The sequence below is a fragment of the Chelonia mydas genome, chromosome 3, assembly GCF_015237465.2.
Source record: "Chelonia mydas isolate rCheMyd1 chromosome 3, rCheMyd1.pri.v2, whole genome shotgun sequence".
Classification (NCBI taxonomy): domain Eukaryota; kingdom Metazoa; phylum Chordata; order Testudines; family Cheloniidae; genus Chelonia; species Chelonia mydas.
Window position 1 is genome coordinate 138394739 of NC_057851.1, and position 27065 is coordinate 138421803.

Genomic DNA, 27065 nt, shown 5'->3' on the forward strand with positions numbered 1-27065 from the left:
GGTATTTTGCCCTTTTCCCTTTAATAAGATCCTGCTGGTTTTTAATTTATTGGTATAACACCCCCCCAAGTGTAGACCAGACCTAAGCTACCAGCATTCCCAGCATGATGGCTCTGTAATGCTGGTTAGGTGAAAGCCTCAGGCACCAAGCCACTGGAGGAGTGGGGATGGCTGTGGTACGGAACTGTTTTGGGGGAGGGACAATTAAATTCCTTCTCCACCTAACAATTTTTTTTTCTCCATCCTGTTCCCTACCAGCCCCTTGTTCACACAGCTTCCCAAAAGCAAACAGTTAAGATGCACCTCTCTCTGCTTCCTAACCATGATGTTAGAGGAGTTTGTCACCTGTAGTGTCTGATGACTGTAGTGGCTCTTCTCCACCTTTTCACTAAGGCCTCTTTTTGGTATCCTTGCCATAGCTCACACATGAAAAGGTGTTTAACAGGCTATGTCTCAGTGGCACCTGCCCTGCTTTCCTCAACTATGAGCTGCACCATACTGTGCTCACCACCCTACTCAGTTGTGCATGATCTGACCTTCAGGGAAGCTTGGGCTGGACTGAACACCAGTTTTGCATTTGCCAAAGCCCTGCAGCTGGTTAGAGTGAACACACAAGAATGGGAGATTGGCAACAGAAGCAGGCTGGGGATCAGGACAAGCCTCATAATTAAAGTAGGGAGGACAAATACTGGAGAATCCATTGAAAAAGTTCCTGGGCTTGTCTAAGGCTCTCAATATCAGCTCAATCAAATCTCTAAGCCAAGTTCCCCTTTTATACTTGTGAATGCCAAGGTGAAGAAGAATAGATTATTTCACTAGTCTCAATTGTGCTGTAACCAACTGACTAGTGTGTGTACTGAGATTCCTTTGAGCTCAGATAGTGAGAAGCTGTGCTTTTGGAAAAGGAAGATTTGTGTTCTTTTGCTATGAAATTTCTTTGGGGTCAGTGGTGCTTAGCCCCTCTGAAAATGTATTTAGGAGCCTCAGATTTAAGGAGCTAAGTTAGCAAATGCTGGCCTGTACACAATGCTCACTTGCTTAAAATAAGCATCTGCCCCTAAAATTGCAGTAAACTCATAGGCTAGTTAGGAAATATTTAAAATGGATTCCAGTACCTCTTCTTAAAAATGGAATATGGTCATCCTCAATCAACGCTTGAGCGGCATTACCCCGGAAATACTGCCTTTCAGAAGGGTGATTCTTCAGCAAACCCAAGCCATGTAACTTTCGTTCTACAATTCACAATTGAAACAAAGTTTAAATTATACTTGACAGTAAAATATCCTTCAAATAATATAGTCAATTGAACAACTTTTCTCATGTAGTATAGGATATTTTTCACATCAAAGAGGAAAAAAAATTGGAAACAATTATTTGTGTTCCCCTGGCAGCAGTCAGTGGAGGATCCCGAGATGGCTGTTTCCCCATATGTAAAATGGGGATAACAAGCACAAAGGGTGTAAGTGACCTGCCCAAGGTCCCACAGTGACAGTCTTAGAACCCATGTGTCCTGGCTCCCATGCTCCTAGGCTACCCTTTGAGCCATTTCATTAGCGGTCACAAATATACTAGAGTTTTCATAGCAGTTTTCAAGATCCTGCTAAACGTTAGATTTTTATTTTTATTTCTTTAGTTTCATGAATGAGAAAAAATTAATTCCCAGTTCATAAAACTGTGGAATTATGTGAACCAGGTAATAAATTGTGAAATCTTGGAAAACCGCCATAAGTGTTAGTAAAACAAACAGAGTTTAGCAAGGACAATTTTACCAAAAACAAGCACCTTAAAAATTTTAATAACTTGCTTTGGTTGGAAGTGGCGACCACAATTTTAGAGACTGAACCTACAACTCTTTTGCATGAAGAACTCCTATTGAATTCCAGGGGAGGAATGACCCTGCTGAAGAGGGCTTTCAGGATTGAGCCCTTACTTTGATGGATAATCCTCCTTACCGATTGCTTGAAGTCTGTTAAACCATCGGGCAGTGTTTGAAAAATAATTGGGAAAGGTTGGGTTTGAAGCACCAATTAAATCCAGTAGCACAAATAGATCCTATAGGAGTAAAACAAAAATGAAAACTTTTAGCTTCATTAAAAAAGTCTTTTAAAGAAATAATGTGCCATACTGAAAATATGAGTACAAGTGACAGAGTAGGACTTCGCTACTTCTGTCTTCACTAATTAAATAATTCTGAGCAAAGAACCAGTAATCAACTCACTATGTGAGAAGAGAGCTAATGAGAGGCAGGAGTGAGGTTTAATATACAACAGCACCTTTAACTAGGGAGGGAAAAAAGCAGCGTGATTTGCAAAATGCAATGGGCCAGATTCAGACTTGGTGTGAGGAGTTGCAACTCACACTTTTTCCTGCAGAAAAAATAAGAAGTTGCCTCCAGTTGTCCGTGCTTTTTCCACTGAAGTGGCAAAGGAAGGAGAAGCAGAAAGCAAGTAAGGCCTCTCAAAAAAAACAAACACAAAAAACCCCCATATGCTCACTCCTATTATCTGGTGGAGTTCTCCCTTGGTGGAATTTGGCTGATTTCACTGTTGTTCTTTATATTAGTTGTATGGTACTTAACTAGGAATTCATCTGGAAATTAAAAGGAGTTTTCACTTACAATGCTCTGTATTTGGTTTGTGTTTGTTGCACCAGGTGGATGGGGAGTAGATGCCATTTTCTGAGCTAAATGGCGTGATCCATAGAGGGAATCGGTAGGAGACCACCGCACAAAGGCTTCTTCGCCATCAAAGAAAATCAACTGAAGTGAAAGATCTGGCCTGGAGGCTGAGCTGGTCTGTTGAGGAATGTCAAAAGCAATGTCATATTCAATTTCTGTGGAAATACACATTGATATAGGGTCTGATCCTGCAGCTCTTTCTTATGAGTAGTTCCTTTTTAACAACTCACATAAAAGGACTACCACTCTTACTCAAACTTTCCCACATCTTTAACCTCCCATACCTATATTGTGGTATCACGATAAAGGCGGTCATGCCTTAAAAGCAGCCTGTGTTGATACAATTCCTTTATGAGGACTCTTGTCGGTGGTTAGAAGTTTCACATCTCTGACTTGTATGAGGATGAATTCAATAACTTGAGAGAGGTCTACAGAACAAGGTGGTTGAAACATTTAATGTCATCTGAAATTAGCATTTGTGGTAATCCTTGATATGAGTTCTGCCTCAGCAAGCAGACTCATAAATGAGCTGTAGTTTTTGTCATGTTTGTGTGTAGTGGTTCTCATGAAAACAGTGAGGAACAAGGCACTATTAGTCATTAAAATAGTGACATTTCTTTTTCTGCAGGGTGACGTGCAGCCTTAATCTGACCCTAAAATCAAAGCACAGGACGTGTGTCATTTTGGGGCTCACCCAGACCAGTAAAGGGTTCTGTCACTGCCTGTCTTGTAACTTTGGGTGCCTTAAAGCTATGTCGCTATCCTGGCATGGTGTCTTAATTATTTAGGGTGGGGAAATTTCAAACAGGATGTCTTAATGCTGTCCCAGTAATCCTAATGGCTCAGTGTTTGTCTTTTCTGGGATTGTATAATGCTAGGTGCTTGGAGCTAATCTCGTAGGGTTGGGTGGGAATGCAGTCCCTCCTGCCTGATTGCTTCACCGCTCTGCTGTGAGGTGGAGCTAAATGTTGCAGCACAAATCATGAGCACAGCTCTACACATACACAAATACAGTGACTCAGAGTCACGGTCTGTATACATAAAGACCATCAAGTTCAGAATGTTACAAGCTTTCATAAAATACCTTATTTGGCATATTTTTATACACAATAACACTGTACACAACCAATTGATTCAGTTGCTTACTCTTTGGGATTTTGACCCCCTGTTCTCCCTTTGGAGTGTCTGGACCCTGGTTGCCACATTATGGAAAGGGAACACTGTGGCACCAACATACCCAAGCAGGTATATTGACCTGTGTCTAACCAAATTCTCAATATTTCACTGAAGAGGGCTGTGTGTGGGCTCTGCTGAAACTTGAACTAGCTGATTGTCATGGTTATTTTGTGATGTTTGCACAGGAAATAATTTTAGTTATGTAGGATATTGAGTTTCAAAACCGATGAAGTGAAACTTGCTACGTAAGGCAAGGCGAGTCTCCGGGCTAACTCAGTCAACACTGAGAACCATGGACGTCCATGGAACCAGCCCAGTAGTTACTGTCTAGACCAGGTGAAGGTTTGAGGATTACCCGGACACCTCAGGTACTCCGAAAAGTGTCTCAAAGACCCTTCCTCTTCAGCCACCAACAAAAATCAAGGCACTGCCATCTGCAGAGAGGATGACATTTGTATTTAGGGCTGCAAAGGAGCTATCCATGTGGAATGTCTTCTCTTCCACCACATGTTCCCAGCACAGGTGCTGTCTACCTGGGGCCACATCCTAAAATTTTCCACCATCGCTAATATCAGGTCTGTTCCACCCATATTAGTAACTTTGGGACCCCTAGTCTAGAGAGTTGCCATTGGTGGTTTTACCACTGTATCCACTAATCCTACTCCAAACAGAGTTAACCAAGGTGGCAGTGCCCTTTATGCACTAAGGCTCCCAACCTTGGTACCACTGGAGCTGAACCAGGGTAAACAATAGTGGGAAACTTAGAAAATTTCCCTTGTGTAGACAGGGCAATATTGATATCTGCTCAGCTGTGAAACACCTGCTATTTTGTAGAGATTTCAGTTACTCCCCTTTGTTCTTTCCACTGCAAGACAGACCTCTTAGTCGACCCAGAGCTCAATCACCGCCATATGTATACCAGGAGAATGTGAATTAAAGTAACTCTAATTTAAGAAAAGTAGTATCCATGGCTATGATTTTTTTCTGCTTAAAATATTGTGTGTCTGAATAATGTAAAAAGATATCTATGAACGAGAGTATTTTAAGCTTTAATAATGTAAAAAGATATCTATGAACTAGAGTATTTTAAGCTTTATGTAAATATAAATAAATTGGAAGAACATTGAGATAGAAATCACAACTCAAAGTCACTGTATATTAATAGATTTGGCCGAGAACATAATAGGCTATTATGCTACCACAAGTAGAGTCAAAAGGTCATAGATAATGTATTCATCAGATGAATCCCAAAATACTTTGCTAACAGATTTCACAGGCCATCATTTGTACAAAGTAATTATTTCACCCACCTTTAAAATACTCCCTCTTCATGAGATGGAAAATTGAAATTAAATACTGACTTAGTACTTGCTAAAGATTCAGACCTCTAAATTGGTGCCAGGATTTGTTTATATAAACAACTGTGCTAGTTCATGCAAAAATCAAGATTTTTTAAATGACAGTTCATTAATATATGCCATGGGGAAATAACATACTTATTTTTATATAATATAACATACTTAGTTTTGTGATAAAAAATATTGGAACACTTCATAATGTTCAAATCCCCAAGTACGCTACTAACACTAAAAGGTACAGTATCAACCTTTTGGAACAACTGCAGCCATAAAAACAATGTTTAGATTACTTAAATACTTCACATCAGAACACAACAAAATCAAACTCTATCATCTGTTCTTTGAGATTGGATCAGCTGATCAACTTTACATATGAAACCCAAGCATATCTATTACAGGAGTGTTTTATATCTGCCTGTGTGAAGTAGTAGATAAGGCACTCAAAAATATGTAGTATAGCTCCTGGATTTTTTAGGGCCACTGAAACTTCTTGTGCACTGCAGATGGCCCTAGTACCAACATACATCCGCTCTTAACATGGACCAGACAACTTAATATATATTATACTCCCTGTATTATGTCTTCCCATAATCCAAGACCACCCCATACTTAATTCTGAATAATTGACTTAGATTAAAAAAAAAACAAGAAAAAAAACCATAAGTGAAGTTGCCATTAGAACATGGTGTATGTATTTCCTCTGTAACAGGCTGCTGTAACTCTCTCTCACCCTCCAAATGGCTACCTATCTCAGAAAACAGTAGACTTCCTAGAGATTTAAAAGTGCGGTATGCACAAAGCAAAGGCCTAGCAGTTACAGAGAGAAATACACCATACCCTTCTCAATGTCTTCTTGAGTGACTGGGCTTGGTGCAGGAATTATTACATGGCATTCTATGGCCTGTATTACACAAGAGGGAGGACTAGATGTTCATAATGATCTCTTTGGGCCTTAAAATCCATGCATTTATGATGATAGCTTTGCTCTATTGAATTATTCACCCTTCACATGTAATTATGAAGTGTTACTGTGTTTCTTTGTGTTGTTTAATCATTCATTTAATGGTATCAGACTTAGAAACCGAGATTATTCGTGTATCCTACATCCTGAAAGCTGACACTATTAGGTTACTTTTTTAAAAGCATGGTTCTGTATACCCATGGTTAGAATTCTTTTTAAAAGTCTCCAGTCTTCAACTAAGTAAAAATGTATTATTTCCATAGCATGCTATGGAACTGCTCAAACCTCTCTGATACCATTGTGCATCTATCAATGCTTCCTCATTTTTTTTATGATGTGAAGTTAAACTCTTGTGCAGTAATAGACCTGGGTCCCAGTTCTGCTCCCCTTTAAAGTCAATGGGAGTTGTGCCATTAACATCAGTAGAAGGAGGATCAGATCCATGATCACTGAGAACAACAATACAGAAGCCACATAAGGCTCAGCCATCACGGAAGCATGCAAAAGAGAAAAAGAAACAAGTACCTTAATTGACTGAAGCTGGCTGTCCAGGGCACGTGCTAGCTCCAGTAACATAGCGCAGGGCACAGCTGAGTCAGTGGCTCCCACAAACACTCTGCCATCCCACTGTGGACCGAAGTATTTTGAGTCATGGTGGCAAGCAAGTACCAGATGGCGCTTGGCAGAGGGATTGAGGGTGCTGATGATATTTGAGAACGTTCGGTATCCATAGGGCGTGTATCCCTGAAATGTATCTTCTTCGACTACCCAGCCAGCCTGCAAACTTTGAATACGGCGCTTGATATGCTAGAATTGTAAAAAAAAAAAAAAAAAAAAATCACATTAATATTGGTAAGCATCTAACAGATGTTTGCAAACAAACTATATCCGTAGCTAGTTTACAGTATTAGCTCTTTAATTTTTCTGTAAGGGCCACTGTAATTATAATAAGCATTTTCTATGGCTAGGCAGCTAATGGGACTGAGTTCTGCTTGTGGTAATCACCATCATTGTTTCACTGCTACATTCTCTTCCTCCACTATCACCCCATTTGCTTGGCCTCTCTCCTGTTGTGTCTTGTTATATGCTAAGATTGTAAACTCTTTGGGGCAGGGATTATCTTTTAGTATATGTTTGTAAAGTGCTTAGCATAATGATCACTGATGGCAGCCTCTAGGCGCTACTGCAGTACCAATAACACTGTTTGCTTTCTACAAGAAATGTGCCTTACAAATAGCAAGTGACTTGAACGAGGCTTAAGAGTTCAACAGGAAACAACTAAATAGTCTCTTCTCTATAAACTGAGCAAAGAGTGGAACACTGGAGAACAACTAAAATATAATTCAATGTGAGGGCAAAAATGAAAACAATGGAATCTGTATAATAGACCACTCCTATTAGGCAACGTCCTGCCTTGAAAGATTGCCTCTAAAATATCCCCCCCAAATAGATCCAGTACAGAGGGTTCTGCATCATCTTTATTAGAGAAGACCATCTGTGTTAAGCAACTTATTTTTATTGGTCTCTTAAGTATTCTCTCAAGGACATATTTCTCTCTATTTAGATAAATAGTGGAAAAAAGCCTCTAAATGGGGAACTAGCAGATAGTGAAGAGCCCGAGCCAGCTCCTATTAAGATCAATGGGATTTTTGCCATTGATTTCAGTGGGAGCAAAAGTGTCCCCTTGAATGGTTTCCATTTTGTTCTGGGTAGCATTCTGAAAGTTCATGCAGCAACAAGTAATTTACCCTTGTCCTGTTTGCAAACCTGCCTTTGGCATCAGTGGGTGTTCTGCAGTGGATTGATAGGAGTATGTAGTTCTAGCTGTACAGCTCGGCCCCTGGACTGAATTTAAAGTGGAATTTGTACCTTTCCACAGAATGGGTTTGACACCCCTGCAGCTCTATTATGTTTTAACAAAACTCTCCTCTCCGTGCTGACAAGGGAGAGTGTTTTATGTTGTCATAAGGATCTTTATTTTCATACATTGTTGTTACCCGTAGCAGCAAAGATCCCCCACTTGAGCATGCCATGTGGTTACCATGCCTCGGACTCTGCTCTGCTATTTTTTCCTTTAGTTTGGCTGACAGCCAGTAAATCACCTAGGAACCTCAGAACTAGATACTATGGACACTCACTGACGTTGAAACAAGCTTCATTTTTCCACTCCACCAACTACAGATTGGCAAGTTCATTAATTGGACACAATGGGCTATGGTGGTGCTGTTAAGCCACAGCCTGCATGGCTGGTTGGGGGCACAGAGTGGTTCCACACTGGTGAGAATCCCAAGAGGTGTTCTGGCTGACTCGGTCACCCGAGAGCAGAGACTATTTACAGGTGCCATTTGTATATCCCTCATGTGCAGATTCAACTCTGCTAGTCAGTATGCCACCTTTGAACCCTCGTCACCCATGGTAGAGTCTCCAGTAGCTCCAGCAGAAGACAACTCCTGATCCTTGCAATTGTGTTGAGCAAGGACAAGGGTTGTGCTGGCCCTTGAAAGGGGTACAAGGTGGACTGGGGAAAGACCCCTTGTGCTCTTTCCCCTTATGTATGCACCTATGCAGAACTAGCTACAAATTAGCCCTTAGATTACTCTGTTTACATAAATGTAGCAACAAAAAATAGAGTGGGAGTAAATGGTCAGTTTTCAACATGGCAAAATGTTAACAGGAGGTGCAAGCTGGATACAATTAACTTAGGCTTGAATAGAGACTGGGAGTGGATGTGTCATTACACAAAGTAAAAGTATTTCCCCATGTTTACCACCCCCCCACTGTTCCTCAGACGTTCTTGTCAACTGCTGGAAATGGCCCATCTTGATTATCACTACAAAAGGTTTCCCTCCCGCCAGTAATAGCTCACCTTACCTGATCACTTTCTTTACAGTGTGTATGGTAACCCCCATTGTTTCATGTTCTCTGTGTATATAAATCTCCCCACTGTATTTTCCACTGCATGCATCGGATGAAGTGAGCTGTAGCTCATGAAAGCTTATGCTCAAATAAATTGGTTAGTCTCTAAGGTGCCACAAGTCCTCCTTTTCTTTTTATATAGAAGTAGTTTCACTATCAGTAAGGCCATTGTAATCAAAATGTCACCTAGCTAAGACTGAATCTCTCTAGTTAATGTATTAAAATATCTGTCCAGTCATGGCACTGGGTGTGTGAAGGCCAAGTCCTTCTCTTTGACCCTCCTGTCATCTTCAACGATATCTTCAGATCATGGCCCAGCTGATGCAGAAAGCAGCGATCACCAGCAGCATGTAACTCACTTTTTGGAAACTGATTAGATTTCTGATGGCAGCGTCCCTTTAAATTCCATAGGTTTTTAGGGCGATTTCTATATAACTTTATTATAGTTTCATTCCTTTCCTAAAGTTCCCCAGGACTGTTATAGAAGAGTGACCAAGACTAGGCCTGGTTCTAGCACATGCAACTCCCCTGAAGTTACTAGAGTTATACCAGGGCTGCATTTTGCCCACAGTTCTATTTCAAAGTTCTACAGCACCTTTCTTCCAGGGCTCCCAAAGTGCTTTAAAAGCATTAATGAATTAAGCCTCATGTTACTCCTCTGAGATAAAGAGCTGATATCCCCACATTACAGATGTGGTCATTGAAACTGGAAAAGTAAAGTAACTTGCCCCGGGTGGCACAGTGAATAGGTGGAAAGACCAGCAAAGGAAGCCCTGAGTCCTGGTCCTATGTACCTTTTAAAAACACTGTAGCTTCTTGATAAACTATAGTAATCCGGAGCAGGCAAGATGTCAAATTGCATCATGGTCCTACCCTCCACTAGATAATCTTTGGGGCAACTCTGTAAGCCCTCCCTCCTCAAAACCAGTAAGACCTCTTCAGGGAAGACATTTAGCTTGCCCCTCATGTGAAGTTCCAAAGGCAACTGTGCAAAAATGGCATGTTTGTGTGAGCACAAAGACATCCAGCTAAGCTGATTTTAGGTTACATGGAGTACTCTCATTTACATACATATTTAACATCTGATTTTCTTTTAGACGTAATACTTGTTGGAGCTGTGTAAAGTTAGGGAATAGAATTTAAAGTAGATTAAGTTTTGGGCCTGTCAGCCTTGATATTGTGTCTTTATGGATGACATTTCTCAGTCTTCTGATGGTAGTCGTCTTACTGAATGCAGCAAATGTGTCTCCACACATGGGTGGCCAGAGCCTCATACACTGAGGGCACGACCAGAATACAAACAACAGATGATATCCTTAGTGTGTCCAGAGGATGTAGTCTCACCTGACGCACAGCATAATTTCCTGGTGATCCTGGGTATCTCTCTATCAGTATAGGTTGCAGATCATTTTGCCACATTTGAGAAACATCTGTGTGTGCTGCAACTTGCCGGATACCAGCAAAAGTTAAAATACTTGGTTGGTGGGAGTACTGCAGAAGGAAGAAGAGGCATCTATTATCTGTTAGGTAGTTTGTGTTGTTTTCTTCAATATGACAAACGTGATGCTATAGAATGCAAATAACATATTGTACTATATTAACAACATATTGAGTGCTAATCCTATTTCCTGTGGCATCCTCCAGTAATAAGGACAACAACCCCTTAGGAGTGTGGGTCTTCTCTCAAAGGTGACTCTAAAAATGGCAGTATAGGGTGCAGATCATTTTGCCACATTTGAGAAACATCCTAGACACTATTTGATCTACCCCTCTCCAGCATTTAATGATAGACCCTGATTAAGCTCCATTAAGAGTCCTTGTTTCCAGTTGGTGATTCCTTGAGCTGTCCTCACTGCTGAGCAAGTCTAGGGGCTGAGCCTTAGCACTTGTGTGGGAGCAGTTAAAGGCAACATAGCAACTACACCAGCAGTGAGGTTCCCCACTACCTGCAGGAATCCCTGAGAGCTGGAATGGAACCTCAGAATGTGACGTAATACCAATGGAAGACAGCAGCAACGGAAGCACAGAGACAGCCGTAGCAGGGGACGGCAGCCACTGGTGACCGAGAGAGGAGGGAGAGAGCGCACAGCGGGAGTGCAGCAGCTTGTTGGAGTTTCACACCATAAGGTGTGAAACTGAGGCAAAGGACACTGTCCAAAACACTGTGGGGTGGGTGTTTGCCTGTGGTCACATGCTTTTGAATTATGGTTGTGGTGTTTTCCCAAACAAACATTGGATCCCCTTTTAATAAAAGTTTTCTTTTGTTATCCACCGATTCAGAGCTTGCGAGAGGGGAAGTATTACCTCTTAGAAGTGCCCAGCCGCGGTGTTTCATTTTTCCAGATGACTGGATGGGGGTTGAGCTGGTTCTATTTTCTGTTGCTAAGAGAAACTCCTAGAGCAGTGGGGTTTTCAAACTTTTTAGACTATGTACCCCTTTCCAAATAATGTAGTCTACCACATACCCCCATCTGAGATAGGATCATAATATACCTATGATTAGACTGCATTTTATTTAGTAAGACTAGGCATTGTCCGCTATTACAGCGTGTAATAAAATGCATTGTCCGCCATTACCACTTGATGAGAGCTTGCGTACCGCTAGGAGTACACATACTTCAGTTTGAAAACCACTGCCCTAGACAGTGAACCCAGCCATTGTTGCTGCCAACTCCACCTGGTAGAAGGGTTACAGTGATGAGGGGTGGGGGTGAAGGCCTGATGTTTCTGCTGAAATCAATGGCAACTGGATTGGCTTGGTAGATAGGACAGAGTGAGTAGACTGGGTGGGTGGGGTAAAGAGAGGGAGAGTATGTGTGGTGAGAAAGAGAGCTGGAGAGAGGCACTGATGCTGCTCTGCATTTTCTGTAATGACCAGTGTAACCATGGACTCAGCCTCAATTAGATATTTGCTCAGTGGTCTACATTGCTGCCCCTATGGGTTACATCTGGAAAGATAAATATAAATACATAACAATGAGCCAAACAGAATTCTACTGGGCACAGACTTTTTTTTTTTTTTTTAAAGTAAAATAATTAAAACAAATCTAACTAAACAAGTGGTAAAATGAGGATGTGAGAAGATGACAAAGGGGAAGTTAATGAAAAATAGAACAGAAGGGAACCTCACTTGCCATCTTGTCCTGGGCCTGGTAAATTCTGACTGTAGCCCTATACATCTTTGGATGTTACATCAGATTACTGTAAGTCAGTCAATTCTAGATGAACTTTGGGCTCAGATTCTTTACAATCAACTCAAAATGGGTCTTGAACATTTTTTCCATTTGAAAGTCTTGGAACACTTGATTAAATTAAACTTGAAGCTCCACAATCTATTATATTTCATGTGGCTCAAATAACTTCTGCATGAAGAAACCATGTTTGTGTTTCATAATCAGGCCAAATAACTGTTATATTTTGAGTGTCTGCCTGTATTTTTACTGCTGTATTATTCTCTCTCAGTAAGTATTAATCCTGAGATCTAACTAAAAGAAGGCTGAGGGGAGATATGATTGTTCTCTATAAATATATCAAAGGGATAAATACCAGGGAGCGAGAGGAATTATTTAAGCTCAGTACCAATGTAGATATAAGAACAAAAGGATATAAACTGGCCATTAGAAAGTTTAGACTTGAAATTAGACTAAGCTTTCTAACCATCGGAGGAGCGAAGTTCTGGAACAGCCTTCCTAGGGAAGCAGTGGGGGCAAAAGACCTATCTGGCTTCAAGACTAAGCTTGATAAGTTTATGGAGGGGATGGTATGATGGGATAGCCTAATTGTGGCAATTAATTGATCTTTGACTATTAGCGGTAAATATGCCCAATGGCCTGTGATGGATGGGGTGGGATCTGAGTTACTACAGAGAATTCAGCCAGCCACCCAGGAAAGGTCAGTCTTGCCCACATGCTCAGGGTTTAGCTGATCGCCATATTTGGGGTCAGGAAGGAATTGTCCTCCAGGGCAGATTGGCAGAGGCCCTGGGGGGGTTTTGTCTTCCTCTGCAGCATGGGGCACGGGTCACTTGGTGGAGGATTCTCTGCACCTCGAAGTCTTTAAACCACGATTTGAGGATTTCAGTAGCTCAGACATGGGTTACGGGTTTGCTGCAGGAGTGGGTGGGGGAGATTCTGTGGCCTGCGTGGTGCAGGAGGTCAGACAAGACTATCATAATGTCCCTTCTGACCTTAAAGTCTATGATTCTAATCTTCTTGTTGTAATTGGTTTACATTTTTTTTTTTTTTTTTTTTTTTAAGAAACACAAATGGATGAAAACACTGGATGAAACAAAACATGCTAATATCTTCTTTCCAAATAATGATGCAGCAGTTCTGTTGTCATTATCTGCTATAGCCCCTACTTATATGTTCCATGCTAGACAGAATTTACTATTTTAACAGAGCCCTTCTTTTCCTCAGAAGAACATATAATACTCTCTGAATCATTTTAATTATAATCTCTCTCATTTCTTTTCTGCAGTCTTAGATTTTCTTTTTTTTTTCCCACCAAGTTCAACAATTCTCTGCAAAACGTTTCTCTTGTTGAGTTGCCAATGCTAGGTTAGTGTGAATCTCATATCACAATAACACATTGAGAAAAAGAATTATCTGCAGCCATTAAATTATGATGAAGGGCATGTTATCTCTTTACCTGTCTGAGTCTGTATTACGTACACTGACAGTGCTCTCTAAATAACAATAAGCTAAGATTCACTCTGATCTCTATGTTGTGGGTGGCTCAGAGAACTTAGCCCATCCACCCACACTGTATTATTATCACAACAGCAGCTCTTACACTGAAGACAGAACACTGATCACAGCCACAGGCTGCACAACAAAGATGCAATTCATGCCGATGTCTTCTCTTACAGGGAAGGAGTAGGGATCAAATGAAAGTGTCTGTCAGAACTCCTCTTCCAGAAGCCTCCTGACTGAGAGGCAGGCCTGGTTTAAACAGCTCAGCTGCTGATCTCCCCTCCCCACACACGCATACGCCAAAGCCACACTGCATTTAAGTGGGGGTGAGAAGACAAGAACCAGTTTGAGAAATACAACTGTGACCCACCTTCTCCTGTGTCCAGTTTGCTCTGGCTTCCCTCCCATCTGTCAGCTGATAGAAGGTGACTGTTGCCAGGTAAAGTGCCCCAGCCAGGCAGAAAGATGCTGCTGCCTTATTACCCCTGCTTCCCCCTGCCATCCCTCTTCAGCAGCTGCTACTGCTCTTCTTCCTGTGCATGAGTCAGTAGCTGGAGCAGCTTCTTCTGCAGTCCACCCCTCCCCTTCTCCCTCTGCCTGACTAAGGATCTGGAGGTAGGAGGGGGAAAGGGGGCAGTCCTGGAGGAGGGGTGGGGAGGAGGGAGCTTCCCAATGATCTGCTGCAGGAGCAGACGCCTGACTATCTATGATTCATTCAGCAGCATCTACCCTTTTACCCAGCTCATTTCCCTTCTGAAATGAGCCCTGTCCCTAGCACCACGTCAGCAGCATCAGGAGTGTGACTAATCCCCAAACTCTCAGGCAGTGATCACAACAGGATGGTCTCTCTATTCTCTCCCATGTGTTCCCTCCCTGATGTTTTCCTCCAGGGTTACAATGAGGCTCTGAGGGCTTGTGTTTCTCACTGGGAAAAGTGAGGAGAGTTGTGGACTGATTTGTGAAGTTCTTTCTGAGTGGAGATTAAAAAGCTGTTTGTTTTTACAGACAGGGTGTCATTCAAAGGTGCCAAGCACCAAACAGCTCCTGTTGGCATCAGCACTTTTGAAAATAGGCCACGTACTTCAGGTACATTAGTAAGGACTTACCAGCCTAGCTTCAGGCCTCCATTACTGAAAGTCTTGGCCTTACTGTGTAATTAGTTAATGATGATCAAAGTTCAGTGATTGTTTTGTGGCAAATTGCTAGCACTACCATGATGGGTCTCGCGCTCTCTCTTGTTGGGGGGCAGGGGGTTTCAGGGCACTATTTCTTACCCCGAACTGGGGTATTAACTGCCCCACTCGTGTCCTAGAGGAGGGGAATGGAGAGGGAGGGACCCGGGCCCACCCTCTACTCTGGGTCCTAGCCCAGGGGCCGTAGGGATAGCAGTAAACCACTTGAACTAGCAATTCCGTCCCCTGGGCTAGTTCCCTCTCCTGCCCTTCAGCTTGTGGGGCTTCCTGCCCTCCCTCTGCACAAACCAGGTGTCCCTTTACCTTGGGTCTTGGTGGTCTTAGCCCACCACAGCACTTCTCCAAACTCTCCTCTGCTTCTCTCCAAACTGCTCTCTGCTCTAACATCAATCCACTCTGCTTCAACTCCTCCAAACTGCTCTCTACTCCAGCATCAATCCACTCTGCTTCAAAAAAAAAACCTCCTCCAAACTGCTCTCTACTCCAACATCAATCCACTCTACCTCAACTCCTCCTCTTGTCTGATTGAAGCAGGGTTTTTTTTTATCAGGTTACTGGCTTCAGGTGCTTTAATTGGCTTCAGGTGCTTTAATTAATTTATAGCAAACTTTCTTCCCTCTACAGGGAAGAAGGCTCCAAAAAAACACTCTCCTGCTGCCCTCTGGCCATGCTGTATCACAGTTTGTACAATGTCTTGAAAATGTAAATATCTATATACGTGCAAATAAGTTACTTATTATTATATATGCTGTTCTACATCAATTGTTAGGTCAAAAGTGGCCAGAGACACTGATTTTATGATTAATGAGTCAAATTCTATTTTCAAAATGTTTAAGTTTGGGGATTGCACTGGTATCTGCTATACATTTTTCTAGGATTTTTCCCAATATTATGAACGCAGGATCAACTGACACTTGAACTATCACCATCCTGGATCCAATTTTGAATTAAACTCCTGACTTTGCTTGCATCACTGAGGCTTGGTTTGAAGCCTCTCCCATCACATTTTCGCTCATTCAGTACTCAAAGGCTATTCAATATAAACTAAGAAAGATCCCAGAAAACAGCAGAAGAGGATAAAAATAGGAAGCTGTCCTGCTGCCCTCCAGCATCAAATATGGAGACATTCCAGCCCAGAAATCAAAACCTTTAAATTTATCCCACCTGGTCTCTGAGGCTAAGGACAACAGGAAACTAGGACCTTGTTGATCTACCGACTTCTGGACAAAAGCCCTGCAGACTTCCTGGAGTAACTAATGAATTGTGGTGTTTCGATGTTGCTTGTAATTATTAGAATTGGGAGCACTGGCTGTTGGGAGTCTGAAAGGACAGGAAAGAGGGAGGAGGAGTTGAGAGGCTGGGAGAAAGCTACAGAGGGTGCAGCAGCTGCTTGGTAAAGAGGTTTCCATTTTGAAAATAAAGTCCTGTTGAAGCTTGTTAGTACCTTGCCTCGTTGATACAACATGGATATATTTACCACTGTGGAGCTGGAATTCCCCAGGGTCATTATTTGTTGGTGACTTCAACCTAGACAATACTAAGGATGACATAGCATCCAAAATCCTCTTCTGCATGGAAACATGTAATTCATTTGAACCACCTCTAGTCCTTCACACTCAGAGAAGAGACATGCTGGAGCTGATCTTCAGCCTAAGAGTGGCGCTCAGGGACATCATAAAAGTTCCACTCCACAGGTCTGATCACCACCTCCTCCAGGCCAATATCATGGCTTTCATTGCATTCCACCAGGGAAAGGAAGTGACAACAAAGCTGCTTTGATTTTGAAAAACTTGTGAATTTACAAGTTTACAGCCTTAGTTTATAGCCTGCCTTAGACAGGTAAAACTTCCAGCTGCAAGGCCAAGATTCTGGCAAACCGATAGAACTTTATAAACACTTCATGATCACTAAAGTTGATGCACAGGCCCCAAGTCTCCCTTTCACCCTGCACTGACCACAGAGATTAACATGGGACACACACAAATTACATCAAATTAAGATCATACATAGGCAGATGTGCTGGCACATGACTAGGCCACTAGTGGTGGGAAACTACTCTAAATCTATTTGCCAAGAGCACAAGGACTTCTTACAGTACTACATAATGGAACAAAAATAATATTCTGCTGCCTGCCTTCATAGCTGCAAAATCATAGCCATCAGACCTATTCTGAATAGTGTACTGACTAATCAGTGCAGACTATGTAAGCTGGACTTTGGACACAAGTATTGACCAATGCAAAAAGATCGCATCACAGAAAAGCTCAATCACATATGGGAGGAACTTGCTGAGACAATAAACTTGATTCAGGACTGGATAGTATTATTTACTATACCACCTCTGAGCTTTGGTCTAAACCTAAAAATTAGATTGACATAGCTGCATTACTCAGCGGTGTGACAAATGTTACATCATGTGTAATGTAATTAGGTCAGTCTAATTCTTACTGTAGACACAGCTAGATCAACAGAGTAATTCTTCTGTCAACCTAGCTATTGCCTCTTTTGGAAAGGTGTATTACCTATATTGATGGAAAAACCTCTTCTGTCAACTGCAGCTGTGCTGCTGTAGTGTAGACATACCCTCAGAGGGTTTGGTCCCACCATGCATAATGAAGCATTAGAAGAAGTCTTTAGAAGTATTTAAACCACTCCCTGTGAAACAAGTAATGAAATCCACTGCCAGGCTGAAGACCCTGTTATGCTGACCCAAATTACCTAGGAAGCACATAGGTGTTATGGTGATGGGTACTGTAGAAAACTCATAGGCCTTGTCTACACTGCCACTATACAGTGCTGCAACTTTCTCGCTCAGGGGTATGGAAAAAACACCCCCCTGAGCACTGCAAGTTTAAACGCTGTAAAGTGGCAGTGTAGATAGTGCACCAATGCTGGGAGCTACTCCCCTCGTGGGGATGGTTTTTTACAGCGCTGGGAGAGCTGTCTCCCAGCGATGGTGCCGCGACTACACAGCCACGTTAAAGCAGTTGCTAGTGAAGACATACCCATAGATAATACAGGATTTTTTTAAATATTATTTTTATTCCGTCCTAAGTCAAACACTGTTGCCCTCAACTATATATGCCACGCTTCACTATCTACAATGGGTTACAGAAAGTTTACATATAATGCTGTGAACAATTTAAAACAAAACACACACTGCATCCAAAATATATATGAATTGTCCTGTAATCTTATAAAAAGGAAACTAGTATAAGCTCAGAAAATTTAATAAAATGTGTACACAATTTGTGGGTGTGCCTAGGGAGAAAGACTGGAACTAGGGCAGTGGTCCCCAAACTGGGGTTCGTGAAATGTTACAGGGGGTTCTCAGGGAAAAAAATCCCTAATGGCGGATAGAGCTGTCCTTAGGGACCTGGGCAGCATGGGGCAAGCAGACCGGAGTCCCTGGATTTCCAAGAGCTAAGCAGATCAAAGCAAGCATATCTATCACACTGAGGAGATTTAAACTTCAAGACTCCTTATAAGAAACAGAAAAGGAGGTGGATGCTTTTTTTCTGTTTTTAAAATTAAATAGGCAGCTAGTATTGTTTTTAAAATTATTATGAAGAACAAGTTTAAGCTTTGTTTGCGTTGTTTGCCTGGATTGCTCAAGACCTGAACGCTTGTGTAGGAGGAACGATTTGAGTTGGCTTCTTAAATATCTTCATGCTGTTTCACATCTGATACTCCTTGATGAAACATAGGAGCTTTGTCTTATAACAGGCTTATTCAAAGTGATACAAGCTATGAAAGTGAGATCTTAGAAGGGTGTTGCTGTTTTCATAATGTAATAAAAATACTGTAATGATAATAATTAATAATATATAGTGTGTAATAAGCATGTCATAAAAACAAATTGTATTTCCAAGATCACTGCTTTTATAATTTATACTCAGGTAAAGGAGAAAATCCCTGGAAATATTCATTTTTAGGAGGGGGTTCGCGAGACTTGACATTTTAGTGAAAGGGTTTTACAGGTTGTTAAAGTTTGGGAACCACTGAATTAGGGCAATACCAGCACAAAGCTAGTAGCCACACAGAAAGTAGCTGGCGCTACCACTTATAAATACAAATGATAGCTGTAAAGGAAATTGTTTTTGGCTAAAATATTAATTGTTTTGGGCTAAAATATTAGTGGACCTAGACCAGTTAAACCAGTTTTGAATATTTACACATGGCAGTAGAGTGAAAAAGTGGAGTAGTGTAACCCTATGAGGCCCTCAATGCCCACCGGCAAAGGGTTCACTGCCATGTAACAACAACTCCTATCAAGCCTGACTAACTCACTGCACCTAATATGTTGTTGTCTGGATGTTTAAAAAGAATGTCATGTAAAGCAGTGGTTCTCAAAACCAGTCCGCCGCTTGTTCAGGGAAGGCCCCTGGTGGGCCGGACCGGGTTGTTTACCTGCCGCATCTGCAGTTTCGGCCGACTGCAGCTCCCACTGGCCGCGGTTCGCCGCTCCAGACCAATGGGGGCTGTGGGAAGGGCAGCCAGCACGTGGGAGCCGTGATCGGCCGAACTTGCAGACGCGGCAGGTAAACAAACAGGTCCGGCCCGCTAGGGGCTTTCCCTGAACAAGCGGCGGACCGGCTTTGAGAACCACTGATGTAAAGTATCAGATGAAAACTTATGTCTTATTGGTCATCATAAGCATTGCGTGATGTATGTCTGAGTGTTAATTAAAAAGCTGTATGTGTATACTGAAAATATCTTTAAAGCCATGTAATCAAACAGGGTTGGTAAGTCTTCCCCAGACAAAGGAATGTTGATTTACCTGGCTGCCAAGGTATCTCTTTGAAACAAGCATTGGGAAAGCAAGCTTCATTTGCATTTTAAGTCAACAGAAAAAGCACATTATCAGGAGGATAAGAAAATAGCATGGCGTCAGCACACAGGAGCACAAGAAGCAGGGGAGAAGAGCTGTATCTGGAGATACACTTCAAAATAACATATCACAAGGGATTACTGGACTATAAGAAGGGGAAAGAACCGCTTTGTTATCCATCACAGAGGGAACAAAGGGTCCAGGACTCTTTGCATTCCCTGAATGACGGATCCCCAATCAGGTGGGGTGGATGATGCTGAAAGGTTGGTTTAGGTAAGAAACTTATCTTAGTCCAGGATTGTTGCTTGTTTAGTTCAGTGTTAGTTACTAGAAGACATTATTATACCTTTGTTTTTATTTGTAACCATTTTCTGTTCCTATTATCTCACTTAGTATCACTTAAATCTCTGATCTTTATTAATAAACTTGTTCTTGTATGATAAGTTCATCTCAGTGCTGTTATATTAAATTGAGGTGTGCACCCTCAGCTGAGCCAACAGGCTCCTGTGAACTCTGTCTCTTTGGACCTGGTAATTTCTGCAAGTGTCCAGTGACAGGGGCTGGATGCTGCAGGGAGGTGCTTCTGGATAGTTTGGGAACTGAAGTACACCAAGGATAAACGTGCAAGGCAAACTTAGGACAGGTGGAGTCCTAAGAAGTTTGTTTGGGCTGTGGTGGAGGGGAACTGTCACACAGTTTAACACCAACAAATCCCTCTTTTGCTAAGGCAGAGGAGTAACAAGGTGCATGACAGTTCTGGATGCTCCGAGAGAGTGTGTCAGATGCTAAACAACAGTTTCAGTTCCCATTTATCCATTTAAGATCTGTTCCATTAGCCTTATAAAGAAGAAAAAGGCCAACCATTCTTTAAATACAGTAGTAGACTCCAAGCTCCTATGTCTAACACAGATAAGCAGTCAGGTCACAGAAGCCACCTCTCAAAATAAAAAAATCCTCTGCACACTAGTCCATGAGGCTGGGAAAGTTGGGAACGTGGTTCGGTGGGGGAATAGAAGTGGGAAGTCATGTAGTCCATGTTCAGGAGTGATGGGGCCCTGCTGGGGGAAGCTTTGGAAGATAATCCTCTGACATTTTTTTGCAACACTAAAAGCTATGGATGGAAAGCTAGAAAGAAAGCTGATACTGTACTTTGTCATCCTGCTTAGGGAAAATTAAAGGTCTTTTGTCTTGCCTCCAAAAATAGGGCAGAATTCAGCCTGGAATTAATTGGAAGTATGGAATCTGAGTCTTAGTGCAGGTTTCACTTTTTATCAAACACAAAACTTCACAGCAATTTTTAGAAACATGATACATGTCACTGTTTCAGTATCTCCATTCTCTGCATGGGGCTGTCAGATAAATGATTTGCAATAAATAATTCTGCCAGCTCTATATAGTTTCTTTCCTTAAACCAGGTAATGTCACAGTGCCATCTGGTGCACACTAGAGGGAACATCATACAGAGAAAATATTTGTAAAGATCTTTTGTGCATGACTTGCACTCTTTATTAGACTACATAATACATGTATCTTAGCTAAAACCAGACTCTCTCTGCAGAACTTTCTCTAATCATTCCTTGATTACCCTGGTTCTTAACTATGAGGAACACACATCCACTGCTGCTGACATAATGCAAAGTCTGATTCTCAGAAGGCCCAAACACCTGCAGATCCCATTGATTTGAATGGTCCCTTAGAATATGTGCTAACTAGTTATGCTAAAACTATCTGTTTGACTGCGTATTTAGCTGTGACACTGAGAACCTTTCCCAGATCTGAGGAAGAGCTCTGTGTAGCTTGAAAGTTTGTCTCTCTCAGCAACAGAAGTTGATCCAATAAAACATACTATCTCACCAACCTTGACTCTTTATTGATGTCAGCTGTCATTTTGGATGCTCAGCTCTTCTGAATATTAGGCCCAAAGAAAGGGGAGGGTGGGGATTTTCAATTTTTTTTAAATATCCCCTAACTTACTCAAAGTAAATTTGTGGCAGACCCATTGTACCATAGGAGTCATATAGGAACAGATTTGTTTTGTCCAGATTGCTTTGTGATAGATTACCACAATTTGGCCTGATCCATTGCCCACTAAAGTTGATGGGAGCCTTTCTATTGATATCATGTTGGCATTGGATCAGGCCCTTTATGATAATGTATAATCACTGTATATAGTGACTGTGACCCAGCGACCCCGTGTTCCCAACAGGCAGAGGACACAGTGATGACTTAGGGTTTTACAGGGATCTGCTGGGTTGGAGACCTGCATAATAGTTCACCAAAGGGGGGCAGGTGATGTCTTTAAAGAGAGCCAATAGCCCCCTGGTCCTGATAATCATTGTGAAATGTATATACAGATAATACTTAAGTTACGTACCTTTAATGAAAATTATTCTCTTAAGGTCTTGGTGCTAAGGCAGGTCACCAGGAGATGACATACCTCCTGCCTGAAAGGAACTTCTCTGAGGTATCTGACATCTATCTCCCTTTATGGCCATTTGTGTATTGGATATTGTATGCCTCAAAGTGTATGCCTGTTTGCATACTGATTACGGAGCCAATTGCAAACTGAGATTGCAAAATCTGCAAGAGAGGAAGTCTACAGGAAGAAACAAACAGAAGTGGGTATCATGAATAAAGCCAAAGGCATGGCATGATATGTGTTGGAGTGCAAAGAGACACATTGAATCCCTCACTTAGGAGGCAAAAGGACAGTGGGCATGTTTCATGAAAGAAGGGTTACAGCCAGCCTGACTCTAAAGAGCTGCATGGATTTGGGCAAGCAATACTTTATTAGCCATGAGAGTATCTTGTTAACTAAGTCTAGGCTCTAGAATGAGTAGTATGATATTTTTTATAGGTAACCATTTGTTTCCAGTACTTCTACTTGAATTTATGTTTGATTTCACTATAAACACATCTAAGTGCTGTGAGTTAAGTGGAGTGGTGATCTGAGGTAGTACTAGTAGATCTGAGATAGAACTATTTCTTTTGAAGGAGTGAATCTGGCGAGTGTCCAGTGGACCAGGGACACACTCAGCAAACTTAGGGGTTGGAGTGTGCCTATTGCTAATCTTTAGACTAACAGGGGATCCTGAAAGGCCAGAGGAGAATGCTTGTTCCCCTGGCTGGTAGAGTTGGGAAGCTGACCCATGGCAGACACAGAGGCGGCTTCCTCATGCTAAGGACAGTTGATAGCGAGGTGCATTACAACCCAGGGTATCCTAGGAAGCATCACAGTGACTGAGATTTAAGGGCTTCTGCTTCCTTAGGCTGATATTGTCTCTAGCTGCAATTGCTGGGAACTGAATAATACTGTAGGGTTCAATCCTGAAATCCTTGCTTAGGTGAGTATAGCTTAGTCTTACACTGACTTCATTATGGGAACAATAGGATTTGAATATGTTTTAAATGTGACTACTCACCTGAGCAAGGACAACACATGTCAGTAAGGGTTACAGGATCATGCCATTACTGTCTTTATTAGTGGCGGGTGGGGGAATTCCAAAAGATTGATTGGTTTCAATGGATTTACATCTAGAATGAGTTTGCCCCCCATGATTTTAAAACCACAAGGCTACCTTCCCATTCTCCTGTTGGAGATGGTTTCTTAATGACAAAGTTTAACTTTGTGAGGAAGAAAGTTGACCTCCTCCATCAGGCCAAGTGATTAAGCAAATTCAGACAGGCATCCAAATTTCAGGTTTTTATCCAAACCAAATCTGTACTCCAAACCTACAGAGGTTCCCTAGCAATTGGAATAGAAATATATATCACGGGTTGTGACCTGCAAAGAAGGAGAAAAAAATAATCCCATATTTTACCTAAATAGCAGTTTCTATCTCAGGGTCTGAACCAGCATTCCTTGCAAACCCCAAATTCCCACTGACTCTAAGGGGAGCTTTGGTTGTGCAAAGTATGCAGGACTGGGTCCACAAGAAGCAACAACCAAAACAGTGCATTGTTTCAGAGATTCTCAAACAAATGCAGAAATCAAATTCCCTAGGATCTTTCCCCTTTTGAACACCATTTAGATGCTAGAAGAACATGGTAAACCACAGAGAGATAGAATGAAAAGGAATATATTCACTTTCCTTCTAGTGCTAAAAATGTACCCTTATGTCAAACTTAGAACTACTATAAAATGCACTGTGGCTACAAAAATTGTACACCAGATGGAATATAAAACAGCATTTTACAAAAAACAAAGTTTAGCAAAGAGCTAGTTAACCCTAGTTTCAGATATTATGCTAGAAATACCAATGGCCTAGCCAGCTGGCCCTAAAGATATCTAAGAGCGAGGCAAGTAGGAAAATCCAGCTGATTCTAATAATGAAAGATCTGAGTTGTGAAGACAGAGGAGGAAGCCTAAATATATAGAGAGCACCTGAAAAAGAGATGATTAGGAAGCCAAATATAAATGTATGCAATCCACAGGAAATGTCAGATAAATACAGGTTGTGATAGTCATGGAAATGGTAAATTGGGCTCCTTATGCTGTCAATTAGTCTAGATGATCAGTGCCCTAATGCTTCATACTACAGTAATGCTGTGCAGTATAATCACATAAACTAGGCCCTGCCTTTATACAGCCATATGTGCTACTATATATAGATATTGAAATGCAGAGCTGCATTTAGATTTGTTTTACTTAATAGCTCTTAAAGTTTGAACAAAACATTTTGGGTGCTTCAGCAAGTCACAGTGTAGCCATATCGTGCTTACAATTCCCTGATTTGTTGTTTCTCATGGTGCTATTTAATGGACTATAAAAATGATTTTAACTAATCCATCTTCAATTCTAATTTATGAAAAAGCAACTATTGTGGCTTAGGGCCACAAATTAAACAGTATCAACCCTACTGGATGATTCAGAGTTGAGCTTCTTTACAAAGAAGCTTAATTGCTGACCAAATGAGTGTGGTAGTACCTAATATCCATCTGTTATTGTCCATTAACCACTATTTTTGGGAGTTGCCATTCAGCATGTGAAATGCTTGCTGCACTTAAAACTTTAGAGAGTGAATCCTAGCTCTGCTAGGGATCAGGAATAATGTTTAAAGAGATGATTTTTATGTTTATAATGTTTGTGTGTGGGAGTCCCATTTTAGGGGAGAAAAGACACAGAGATTGCTCAGAGTTATCTTGTACTGTACTTTGGCAACAACATCAGCTATTCATGGAATATGCTTCACTAAAAAGTTCCAGGGTGTTTTAGCATTCAGTTAAAAGCAGCATCAGCCACATTAACTTCAATTTTTGTTTAAAACAATTCCCTATTTCAGCATGAAGCTCCAGCTTAAATATGATCCCATAATCTGGCTCCAGTCAGAACACGGGCCTGCCGCATTCTGTATCAGCTGCAGTGTTTAAAGGTCTAATCTGAAGTCAGAGGAAAGACTCCTATTGACTTCAGTTGCCTTTGGATCTGTTCTTAAGTGCATAAGATGAAGGAAATGAAAAAGTACATTGACCAGCCTTCCATGTCTGTCTTGATGGGCAGAGATCTTAATCTGGCAACACTAAAGAGATGTTTCAGAGTAGCAGCCGTGTTAGTCTGTATCCGCAAAAAGAAAAGGAGGACTTGTGGCACCTTAGAGACTAAATAAATTTATAAAATTTGTTGGTCTCTAAGGTGCCACAAGTACTCCTTTTCTTTTTACTAAAGAGATTATAATTAGTGTGCTTCTGTCTATAGCCTTCGTCCTCTAAGTGATCTCAACATGATTTAAAAATATTAAAATAGTACCTCTGTACATGAGTAGGTATTATTATGCCCACTTTATAGAGATGTTAAAGTAAAATCTTTCAAAAGTGGCCACTGATTTTTAGATACCCATTTTGGGCCCCCAAAATAGAGGCACCCAAAACTGGTCATCTCTTTTGAAAATCTGGACCTAATGCCCTGATCCTTAAGAGACTTAGGGCTACGCTTAACTTTATATATGGTGAGTAGTTCTCACTGAAGTCAATAGAACTACTCACAGTGTATAAAATTAAGCACAAGTTAAGCATATGGACCCCAACAAACCAAGGGCCTATCCTGAATACACCCCACTAAAGCTGCATTCATCTTAAGTCTATTTATATATAAATGCATTACTTGGCCAGATATTTGTGTTAGCCACATTATTATGTATCAAGCCTATTTACTGGCCACGAAGAGTCCATTACTATTGCTTACAGTGAACTCCACTCCCAACACAACCTTCCAAATAAGCATGCTAATATAGCAGATCTCTTAAACATTCTCATAGCACGAACCACATTGTAAGGGGAAGCTTGTCACATGGATCACCTCCCTTTTTGCAATTCTGTGGATTATTTCCATTCATAATCATGTAACATCCCAGTAACTACAGCAATTGCCTGTATGCTAGGGAGATATTTAACATATACTTACCTGTCTTTAATATGATTTAGCAGGTGAAAACAAGGAGAACTGGCACCATGTGACCACCCAACTCTCCTTAGAGAAGTTGCTGAACAAGTGCACAATGGACAATTTTGGGAACCTCTGCACTATCGTATTTTGTTACACAATTAGTCCATTCGTCCTTGCACTTAAAAGGGTAGGTCCAGGCAGGTATCACCAAATCAGGAGTATCTGTTCTACAATTTATAAAGGAAAGATGGACATGGAAAGGGTGAGAAAGGATACAAAGGTCTATGGCCAGGGTTGTCATTTATTTTTGACAAGGTGCAAACTCCAGAGAAAATAATAGAAAAATAATAACAATAATAAGTAAATAAAAAGATTTCAAGGTCCATTCAAAAGTGTCTGGCGGCCCTGATTTGGCCTGCAGTCTTATTGACTACCCTGGTCTATAGCATAATTCAGTGGTTTTTAACCATTTGCAGACACCTAAAACTTTTTGAATAGAGGTGCGTACTCCTTTGGAAATTAGACAGTTTGTGGACTCCTAGGGGTCGGTAAATCACAGATTGAAATCTACGGGCATGATCTAATGAAGGGGAAGCACAGGAGATAGAGAACAGAAAGCTGCCTAAACTTATGGGTTTGAACAGTGACAACTTGATGAAGACCATGGGTCTGGAAAATCCCTGTTGATTTTTGTGGGTGGTCTGCCAATTTTCCCTCAGTTGGAAATTAATACATGAAGGGGAATTGAGAAGATTTCTTGTACTAACAAAATTACAGTGAGAAAAGAAGTAAAAACCTTTTGGAAATGTAAATATTCCTGGTGGGAACCAGCAGCACTGCATGCAACACAATGAGGTGTGTGGAAATTGCAGCAAGT

General features: G+C 41.3%; 1 protein-coding gene across 3 annotated transcripts in view; it reads right to left on the bottom strand.

Annotated features, from left to right (window-relative positions):
- QPCT (glutaminyl-peptide cyclotransferase) overlaps nucleotides 1-27065 on the bottom strand; it is a 31116-nt gene that overhangs the window by 3504 nt on the left and 547 nt on the right. The window contains exons 1-7 of one of the 3 annotated variants that reach the window (XM_043543396.1): nucleotides 15279-15292; nucleotides 14153-14315; nucleotides 10433-10579; nucleotides 6698-6979; nucleotides 2618-2794; nucleotides 1953-2052; nucleotides 1116-1232 (exon numbers count right to left, since the gene is read on the bottom strand). In XM_043543396.1, coding sequence (XP_043399331.1) covers nucleotides 1116-1232; nucleotides 1953-2052; nucleotides 2618-2794; nucleotides 6698-6979; nucleotides 10433-10579; nucleotides 14153-14284 — 955 coding nt within the window. In that variant the 5' untranslated portion in view covers nucleotides 14285-14315; nucleotides 15279-15292. Of the gene's footprint in view, nucleotides 1-1115; nucleotides 1233-1952; nucleotides 2053-2617; nucleotides 2795-6697; nucleotides 6980-10432; nucleotides 10580-14152; nucleotides 14554-15278; nucleotides 15293-27065 lie in introns of those variants that run through there. The other 2 variants (XM_007057949.4, XM_043543397.1) reach the window with 2 other exon arrangements.